The following is a 10,921-nucleotide window of genomic DNA, read 5'->3' on the forward strand; positions in this document are numbered from 1 at the left end:
GATGGGAATCTGGGTGCTTTAAATACCCCGAGGAGTAACCCATCCAGGACATGGGTGGTGGCAGCAGACAACGAATGATCATTTCTTCCATGGTTATGCAAATGAAATGGAATCACACGGAGCGAAATGCGAAGTGGGGCGACTTCGTAAAATACTCATTCGTTTTCGTTAGTCGGCTGCGCTTCTTGAAAGATGAGTCATTGTCAATGTTTCATCTTGTTGTAGAGCGGAGCGGCTGGGGGCGGAGTCTCTTCTGGAAGAGCTTATAGGACCCCCACGCCCCACCCCTTCCGTGTTAAACCTTTGAGCCCGAGCTCAGAATTTCCCAGCGGTCCTTAAACCTCAGTCCCGCATCGCGTCAGAGTGTCCCAACCGCAAGTCCAGTTCCCTGAGACAGGCGGTTGAAGCACAGCTTGGGCTTCGCTGGTCTCTCCTGCTGCTCATCTCCCCAGGTGAAACAAGAGTCTGGGAGGTGGGAACTTTATTGGACCCAGTTGTTTACCTTCAGCCTTATTTAACCTCGAGAGAGGAAGCCATCCACTTTTGTCCACTCCAGAGGACATTTCACTTTAAACACATCTCCCGAGCGGAACACGCTGCAAAGCTGAGCCCTACGCACAGTATGAATTGATTTCTATGATTTTGAAACGACGCCACGTTTCGGGCAGCGAAGTGCGGGCGACGACCTCGAAATCCTCGAAATGCATCCAGAAACGTTGGATGGAGGACAGGGACTCCTCCGTGCAGCGCAAACACGGCCGAGCGCTGCAAAATCACTGCAATAAACAGCAGAAAACGTTAAACGTAGATATTGAGCTCACTTTTATTGGAAAGACACAGTTCAATATGAACAGGACACATTGTCTCGTAACAAGGAAAGAAAGAGTAGAGGTTCATCAAGGTGCACTTCTGTCACGATAGGTATCTGATGAGCACTTGGAGATGAAAGAACCCGAAATGAAATAAATTCACATGCTCTCCCGGAGTTTATTTCAGCAAGTGCTTTCACACAGCATCAGAAAAATGTAAATGTGGACAGTTGCCATGGTGATTTTGTTGGGAAAAACATCCATGGGCGGTACAATATTTCTCTAACGTTCCGTTTCCTTTTTTTTTTTTTTTAATGAATGGCGGAGAATCTTAACAAAGCAAGGAATGGCCACAAACAGTCTTTTCCCCTTGTTTGAACAAAACCTTTATTGCCTTTTCGGTACATTTCATTCGGCGGCAAGTTACACGCGAGCCGTAACGGAGGGGCGTCGGGCGCGATCAGTGCTGCACTCTGCGGATCGACTGCACCTGGTTGCTGTGGGCCTGGGTGCTGTACTCAGTGTAATTTCTGTACTCCCCTTCATGTCTGTCCCTCTCCAGGATGTACTGGTATCCACGGTAACCAGGGAACTGGTAGGCCACCCAGCTACAGAGACGTAGAAGGAACAACAAGTGTCACAGCTAAGGACATAGACCCGGAACTCTGAGTTTGACTTCTGCTCATATTATTGCTCGTATCATATATTATCACATTACTGCTCATATTTGGAGCAATTTACCATGCTTGTACAATATGTACAGTGGTATAAGTGCTCAAAACTGTAGGATAAAAGTTCGTTTATATATAGAAAATGTAATTGTACGTGTAATTTGTATATATGTAATATTTACCCATTTGTACAGCAGGGTACTTTTCACCATATCATTTCAGGGTATTTTGATCAAGGGTGGTACAACAAGAGACCGCTGATGACAACCAACAGCTCCAACCACTGCGCCACCTACTGGCCCAAGTTAAGAAGCCACATATAACAAAGTGAGTGAGCGGTGTTTAATTGAGGCGGTAGCTGTCGCCACGGTAACAGGTCAATGTCGGCGAAGGTCTTACGCTCCATTGTTGACTTTCATGGAGGGAACCTCCTTGCTGCACCAGCCCATGGCCTGGAGGGAGGGGTAGTCGTCGCAGATCTCAAACGTGCGCCCCGCGAGGTCTTCGCACTCGTGCAGAGTCACCTTGCTGTCGCCGTGTTTCTGCGAACAGGACCGCGGGGCTTGAACGTTAGCGGTCGGCACATTTTCAGACGGGAGAATGTTCCGGAGCTGGAGGGGGTTCGCGGCGGGGCCTTTCAAGGGGCTGTCTGGGAACTGAATCGGGGACTTTCGCTGCCTTTCAAACAGGTTCATATTCGGCCTTTAGAGGCCACGGAGATGCCTACAAAGGAGCACAAAGCGTTCCAGACCGGTTTGTTCACCGCAAAGACCAGACCAGAAGCCGTAAACGTGGTACACGCGTTCGCTGTCTGTTCCACATCCTCAGGTTGGGAGCTGGTTAGTGGCCACACAGCAAAAGAGTGAGAGGCATCCGGCAGCAACAGTCACAATAGTGCGGCACAGCTGGTGTCGGTATGACGTGTGGGTCCATGTCGCTGGAACTCATCCCTGGTATGAAAGGTGCTCCAAAAGGCACCTTTAGCTGCTCTGACGAATAATCCAAGGCAAATTTATGATACGTTTCACTGGTCAGAGAGACAGTCGAAACAGAATGGCAACGTATTTGATTGGTCAGAACAAGAGACCGAAGAACCTTCAGAATTTTCCGACTGGTCGGGAAAATACAACCGCAGAATAATTACACCTTTGAATTGTCAGAAGCTTAGATATTTATTATTATATTTATTCGTTTAGCAGACACTTTTCTCCAGCACAACTTATAACATTAAGGTACTTATAATTATTTACCTGTTTATACAGGTGGGTGACTTCTACTAGAGCAAGATCAAGCTAACTACATTGTTCAAAGATACTACAATCAGAGGTGGGATTTGAACCTGCAACCTTCAGGCCCAAAGGCAGTCGTGCTAATCAGTACACTACCAGCTGTCCCAGATCAAGCAAAACATACAGCATATTTGATTGGTCAGAAACAAGAGAACAGTCATTTGATTGGTCACAAGTATAATCAGTCTAGAGTTATGGCGTATTTGATTGGTCAGAAGGAGGGTCCAGGGAGCTTAAGGAATATCTGATTGGTCAGAAGTGTAGTCAGTCCAAAATTATGGTACATTTGATTGGTCAGGCAAACAGAATCCCCTAATAAAAACTTGTAGCACTTTGGTTGGTCAGATCTCTTGGTAGAATGGAAACGAAGCCTATTTTGTTGGTCAGAACCATAACCAAGGTGAAAATTACAGCACATCCGATTGGTCCGAAGGACAGTCCAAGGACATTTGCAGCATAATTTATTATTAGAATGCAGCTGATGGAAATTTACAGCATATTTGGGGGGGGAAAACAACACTTACAGCACATTTGATTGGTCGGAAGGAGAGCAGGTGCTCAGTCCTGTAGCCGCTGTTCCCGCTCCAGGCCTCGTGGCGAGGATAGTCGCCCTTCTCCAGGATGAACTGCTGGCCCTGGAACTCGGGATGCTCGAACGCCACGAAGCTGAGAGGCACAAAGGGAGGGGGACGCGTGTGAGGGAGGAGTGCCGGAAAACAGGGCCGCGCGGCTCCGACAGGGGGCCCCGACGCAGCGCCTCGCCTTTCTCGGCAAACACACGCGCGCGCCAGGCATCCGCTCGCGTTCCGGGAACGGTCCATTATTGGCTCGTTCGTCTCCCTCACGGGGGCGACCGCCCGGCAGCTGGCAGCTGGCCCTTATCATCGGCGTTGCCAGCGTGTCCGGAGTGCGCTCTGCAGCCAAAAGCCGCATCGGTGCCACACGGAACCGTGGCGATGACCATAATAACCATGATGTAATGCAGCACACGCCGGTGACCAGAAGTCACATCGCAGTACCGGGAAGACCACAGCACAGACCACGGCCTGACCATTCTCGGGTCTCATTACCGCGTTACCGGCATCGCTTACCGTGGAAAAAATAGAGTTATTTCTGGGATCGCGCGAAAACAATAAGTGCAGCTCGAGCCACGAGCTGCAGAAATAGTATCCCCATTACTGTTATTAATACTGGACATGAAATATTTGTTCTCGGATGCGTCCGTATAAATGAGGAGTGACTGAGAGGAACACTCCTGTCATTGCAGTAAACACTGTATTTCGCATCGTAGTAGCCTATCAGTATAAGTTTCTTTGGATAGAGGTGTCAGCTAATAATAATAATGATGATAATAATAATAATAATAATAATAATAATAATAATAATAATAAAACAAGTAGCAATATGCACAGCACCCATTGTCAGCAGAGACCTTGGCACTGTTAGCAGTGATTCATAACAAATATTGAACTTTGGGCTCGCCTAGACCTACATCTTAACCCTAACCGGACCTAAATCCTGGTTCCTTTACCCTCTACCCAACAGCCTCAGCTCTTCCCTCTCTCAGGAGGTGTCTTGAGAGGTTATGGTTTTAATTCCAGCTGAAAAGTTGTCAAATAATAATAATAATAATAATAATAATGAGTATTCATTCCCTTTCCTTCAGAGGGAGTCGGGGGTTTGACACTCAGAAAAGTTTCATTCAAACCACTTTGTAGACTGTGTATTTCCTAAAGCGGCTGGCTGTAAAGTATAAAATGAGATCTCCCCTTGGGACTTGAACCAACAACCTTCTGGCCACATGTCCAGTTCTCGTCCTCGTGCAGCTGGAAAAAACTACGCTCCTGTCCGTTCAGGCATTGCGCTGCGCTTCCCCTCCCCGCTCATCGAGCCGGACTTACGCGCCGTTCTCCACCTTGACGGAGCGGATCTTGCAGAAGCCCCTCTCCATGATGTTCCCGCATTCGTCCGTGAACTCGCAGCGCTTGCCCTGGAAGTTCTCCTCCTCCCACACGGTCATTTTAAATGGCCCCGTCTGCTCCGTTTGCATCTGCTGGGTGGTCATGGTTGCTGCTGCCAGCGCTGGGGGTCGGGGTGAGGGCTAGGGGGATGGGGGAACAGGGGGTATTAGAGAGGGTGTAGAGGGAACACCTTGCAAGAAGAATCCTGCTCAGGAGGAACGTGAGCTTTTTCGCTTTGGACCGTTAGAGGGCGTGAGGAGCTGAGGTTGGTTCCTGGACACGACGGGGGGCCACATCCTCCTCCTGATGAGTGGTTGCATGCAAATGATAATTGAACATCTGCGACTAAAGGTTTGACACGACTGGTTCTTTAGAACTTGTCGGCCACGTGCAGGAGTCATACTTACGCGCCGAAGCGGGACAGATCCGGGCGTGTCAACCTGGGGGGCGCCTGTTTCTCTCGGCCATTTATAGCGCGCACCCCCCCACCTCTCGGCACTCTGGGCCGCTGCTCGGCACGAGCTCTGCACACTCAGCAGTGCCCGGCTCAAAGGCAGCATTATCTCGTGCCTTTGTCGGGGGGCTTCCACTGGCCTTTTTGGGCGGGCTTAGATCCTCTTGACTCATCAGGGTGTCGCCTAGAGTCCGCAGCCACCGCACCGCTGCCCAGAATGTGCAACGCACTGACACAACACTTTGATTGGGAAGTGTGCATAATGGGGGCATTCTGGGAGATTAGGCCGCAGGGATGGGACTCTGTGGGCAACGTCTCTGCGACGTCCGGCAAGGGCGATCGGTGCCAAAATACCCCCCCACCCGGGCACCATATTTACTCCGTCACTGGGCGGAGCTGCACATAACATGTTTGCCAGAAATGAGTGACAGCTGGGATGTGGAAATGGACTTTGCTAGGCTTTGTAAAGCTGAGATCCCATCACAGAAGGGGGTCCAATACTCTTCCTGTCTCCTTCAGGTAAATCTCAAGGGTTTCCTCACCACAGCCAGGTGCGCTGGTACTGAGCGCCGTGCAAACATTTGGTGGACCGTCCTGCCGACCGGGTTTTGAGGCCAACACCATTCACATTCGCTCTGTGGATCCTTCCCTGGTTTTGTCAGGGATCGAACCCATCTCTTTGCGGACCCTTTGTGGCAGGGCTTTTCTGTGTACTGGCCAGGTTATATTTCAAACTGTTATCACAGTCGTCAATCCCAGAAACTGAAAACGACGTCAACTCAGCACTGGCCAACTTGAAATGTGGAAATAATAATAATAATAATAATAATAGAGCCTAAACAACGTCAATGTCTTATATGAAATGCATCATAAGTTCTTCAACGTTGACTAGTGCAATGTTTGCCTCGGGCGACACCTGGTGGCCAGTTGTATTATTGCACGCCGACGCGCTATGATTCCATGGTTACTGTTACTGTTATTATTGACTATGATCATTGATCACTGGAGCGGATTCAGAACTGATTCTCTCTGAGATGTGATGAAATATGTAGATTATATGAATTAACCATATCCACGCACTGTTTTTTTTTTTTTCCTTCAAAAGCTGTTATGCTAAAAGTAGACAATGCCTGGCAGTAAACACCAGTTGTATCAACAGCAGTTCATAACATGGAACATCTGGCACAAGAACAGAGTAAAATTCCCTTGTTGAAAATGCAAAGGTGCTTCAAGGCAGAATATAAGAAGTGGGAATTTCTGCACAGATAGGAATGCATTTGACAGTAAAAGTGCTTATTCCTAACCTAGTATTACTCCAGTAAAACACTTGATGGTAAAAATGGGTCCAGTACCAAACTTTGATTTAAACAGCAGCATGAATTAAGGTGTACTAAATTAACAAATCAGTATTACAGTGACTCTTGGAAGCAATTTCATTCCTTACTCTTTATATAGCTGGATAGGTACATGGTAAATCCAGGTAATGTGTCCCAAAAAAAGATTAAATGTTTTATTTTCAGTAATTTTTAATGCGATAATTTAAATGCTCTTTAGTTTCGGGTAAGTAAAAATAGTAAAAGTGCTGCACTGGCACAGACTTACACCCGTCCAGGGTTTACCTTATTTCACAGTCTGCTGTCCTCGGATAGGCTCCAGACCACCGCACCCCACTGGACAGTGCTTGCTGATGATGGCACGATGGACGGAAGTGTTAAAGCATTTTTTTACATTTTAATGTGAGGGCTTTGGCAGAACCCAACTAGTGAACGTACAGGATATCAGTGCTATGTAGCCCTTATTAATTGTGACTGAGGGGTGAAAGTGACTTTGGAGTTACAAACAGATCGAGTTACGAACACATTCGCCGTTAGGGCTGAGGAGCCGGTACATGGCGTCTACATTGTTATTTGCATTGTTTTTCTTGTGGACGTCCTCCAAACTGCATCTCCATGGTGGGGGGGGGGCAGGCAGTGGCAGTTGGTCTCCCTTGTCACCCCATTTGAATAATCAGATGTCCTTTCTGCATTAACTAACTAGGCCCCTCATTTCCCTGGAAAAGGGACTCGTACTCATTTCCCTTTGTCGCCCGCTACCCCCCCGTCATATCATATGTGGTGAGAACCGTTTATCTGTTTCCCGCACGAATCACACAGTCGGCCTCCTACAGGCGACACGGCGCATCTCGGCTTTGTGTGTAACGGTCAGTGTCTATAAGCGGCAACATCCTCTTCCTGTTCTGCTCCCTTTGACTCATCCTGACAGGAGTGTATCGCACAGCCTCAGGTTACCTCTGTACGCCTGCCTTCCACCCCTGATGGGACGCGTCGTGTGTGTGTGTGTGTGTTGGGGGATGTTTTATAGCTTTATGGCCATGATCGTACCATGTGCGCACCCTTGCTGCGAGTGTGTGTTGCGGTGTGCTCGTGCAAGGCTGGTTTTACTGAGCATGTGTGTGACTGCGGTGTGTTTGTTGTTGACGAGCACCTGTATGCACACCTGTTCACCCTGGACGGGACAGGTGTGTGTGAGAGAGCAAGCAGGAGGCCAAATAGCTAAAAGAGTCCAGTGTCGCCACGGTAACAGGTGTCTCCATGTCTCCCTCCACTTCCCTGGATTCTGAGAAGCTTCCAGAATGCTGCAGCGCCACGTGTACAGCGAGCGCCACGCTCCAGGAGACGGATAAGGTTTCCGTGCAGAGGACGCTGCGTTTGTGTGAGACCACGTTGCCATGGCGAAGCATCGTCCCGAGGAAGATCACCGCCGTTTCGCACACGTGGTTTTCCTGGAAACCACTCGCATACATACAGTGTATGACCAGAACCGCTTTCCCATCGAGGTGTAAACTTGTACCATGGATGTTACCATCAACCATAACTAACTTAAACGGTTAGCTTTGTTCAGAGAGTTCCTTACCATGATTTACCCATTTATACAGATGGATCACGTTTAAAGTATCAATGTAGGGAAAGTGCCTCGAGAAAGGCTAATCCAGTGTGCGATTCGAACCCGGGACTTTCGATTGCCAGAAAGCACTTCCAGCCCGTGTGCGGTCAGCACCTCGGTTCCTTAACCAAACATTAACCGCACACACCCCAGGATCATGGTTTCCTTGTTAGCGCTTCCATAGTAACCCCACTCTATTTCACTTGTAAATGTCTCATTTACATCGGCGACTCGCCTTTGCTCGTCATATGCAGACAGACACCTGTGTCACTGCTTTCGAAGCCCCCGGCGATACCGTCACTAGATGTAAATGCTTCTACGGGTCATAAATGCCAACGATTTCCTGCATTGGACACGAGTCCAAAGTGGTCCTTACAGCCCGTTACTGATACCGTGGTTATACCATGTGTTCCCCTTTTGCAGCTTCATACTGGGAGATGTTACCAGGGAGCAGGAGGTAATGGAGTGGGTGGAGCTGCTGCCTTTGAGTTGAAAGGTCACAGGTTTGAATCCCCCCTAATACTGCAGCACCCTTGAACAAGATACTTACCCTGAATTGCACTGAAAGTATAAACTTTCAGTGTATAAACAGGTAAATTGTGGTAAGAAAGACATCAGCTGAATGAATGTGGAATGGTGGTGAGATGAGTAGTTCTAGAGGTGGAATCAGGGCCATGGAGACTAATCTACTGAAGGACAAAAGCTGGTAGCACAGCAATTAGAGCTGCTCCCTTTAGACCCAAAGGTTGTTGGTTTGAATTCCCCCTTCTATCGGTAGTACCTTCAAACAAAGTAACTGCCCTAGGAAAATTACACACACACACACACACACACACACACACACACACACTTTCTGAACTGCTTGTCCCATACAGGGTCATGGGGAGCTGGAGCCTACCTAGCAACACAGGGTGTAAGGCTGGAGGGGGGAGGGGACACACCCAGGATGGGATGCCAGTCTGTTGCAAGGCACCCCAAGTGGGACTTGAACCCCAGACCCACTGGAGAGCAGGACCCAGCCCAACCCACTCTGTGTCCCCTGAATAGGAAAATTACACACCTGTAAAAATTGTAGGTAGTTGAACAATGCGTGTATAGTTTTGACCCTACATGCTATTGTTCATCAACGGAAAAGGAGATGCAGAAGCAACAGGTTTGGTGCCCGGTTTCCTCCCCAGCGGAATAAAGCGAAGTAACAATGACCAGGGTAAACAATTTTGGGCAAACACTTCCCCGACCTTGATGCACCGCCCCACGTTGGAGTGCAACAGTGACAAGTGACAGCGTCGAGGGCAGGAGCCGCCCGTGTGTGTGTGTGTGTGTGTGTGTGTGTGTGGGAGAGAGGGCAGAGCTGCTCGGCAGAGCGCTGGCATCCCCTGCGGTGTGTTTGATAATAAAACATTGGGAACAGGAAGCGGCAGCGAAGTTGACGGTTGGGGGTTGATCAGGATGCAGGCCGTGGAGAGAGCCGGCACTCCTCGCTCGCCGCGTGGAAAACAAACACTCGGTCAGGTGATGGCCAGGACGCGCAGGTGAGACCCAAGTGGAGAGAGAGCGTCATTTTACAGCGTTTTTTTTTTCTATATCATGCTGCTAATTTATTCGGAATAAACGGTCACAACCAAACTGGCTGTGGGCTCAGTTCCCACAAGTCACAATGACCTTTTTTTTTTTTTCCTTTTTTTAATAGGAACCACCTTGTAAAAGGAACACATCCCTTCCAACGTCCTTTCATTCATAGTTGCAAAACCAGTCTCTCCTGTATGCAAATGGTGGAAAATTGAAGACAAATTACGGCGCATGTTAACTTGTGTCCTCGGTGCCTAATCTCCTTTCGTTAAAAAATAGAATAAACAAAGGAGAACGACGCTTTTCTTTGCCTTTTTCATCAATATCAGTTGACGGCCGAAAAGAATGACAATAAAAACGAACAAAATCAATATCACACACAAGCGCTTCTAAAGACATATAAACATGAGTTGTGCTCCTCCTTTTGTTTATTGTACACAGTGATGTTGTACGACCTAAACAGCTTAATAATATAACTACATCAATTTTATTGGGGTTTAATTTAATTTTAAACAAAGTGCTGCAATCTGTGTAATAAATAGACAAATACAAAGTGCATTCACTGAGTAGCAATAATACGTTTGCCGAGATGCATTATGGCATTCATGGTAAATTTTCTTCTTAATATTCAATAATTCAAAAAATATTTTCTAGAGTATTTTTTATATTTTAATTAATACTCCAATACAATTTTTGTAGTGAGGAGCGCAAGCCGAAGATGGAGGAGAAGCGAAGGGTCATTAATGATACACGAAATTTTTTATTTTTTCTAAAAAGATGACAGAATGGTGCCTACTCTCTGCCTGCAGTATTATTTATGAATAATGATGGTTCGTCAAATCTGTTAGGAGGTTATTGGACTTACAGCAGCTAAGATCTCAACACTTTGGGGTTAAACAACAGGTTGCAGCATCATCTTCTCACCACGGCCTCCCTTCTGGGAAGCGGCGCAGGTGAGTCAGAGCTCATCCATCCATCCCACCCTGAGAAGCACACATCATAATCCATATCACTTGAATAGGACATTAGGATCCCACAGCTGGTGTTCAGCTCCTGAGTTCACACATTAAACACTATCAGTAACACAGTACATATCCTAATGTGATACATTTATTAAAATGTCACCAGTTCTTTGTTATTTATATTTAGTCCCTCTGTCCACAATCAGTGTAGCAACCAGTAATGCAATGCTTAGCGCTGTGGCCGTTGGACCCACCACTCAGAG

At 47.6% G+C, this 10,921-nt stretch overlaps 1 protein-coding gene across 1 annotated transcript; it reads right to left on the reverse strand.

Annotated features, from left to right (window-relative positions):
• Positions 1-1,258: 1,258 nt before the first annotated feature.
• Positions 1,259-4,834, reverse strand: LOC108928945 (beta-crystallin A2-like). Its single transcript, XM_018743157.1, has 4 exons — positions 4,671-4,834; positions 3,294-3,435; positions 1,880-2,022; positions 1,259-1,417 (listed from the first exon to the last, which is right to left on the reverse strand). The coding sequence occupies exons 1-4, from the start codon at positions 4,832-4,834 to the stop codon at positions 1,270-1,272; spliced, it is 597 nt and encodes a 198-aa protein (XP_018598673.1). The 3' UTR covers positions 1,259-1,269.
• Positions 4,835-10,921: the final 6,087 nt, after the last annotated feature.

This window comes from Scleropages formosus, chromosome 14 (assembly GCF_900964775.1).
Source record: "Scleropages formosus chromosome 14, fSclFor1.1, whole genome shotgun sequence".
NCBI classification, from domain to species: Eukaryota; Metazoa; Chordata; class Actinopteri; order Osteoglossiformes; family Osteoglossidae; genus Scleropages; species Scleropages formosus.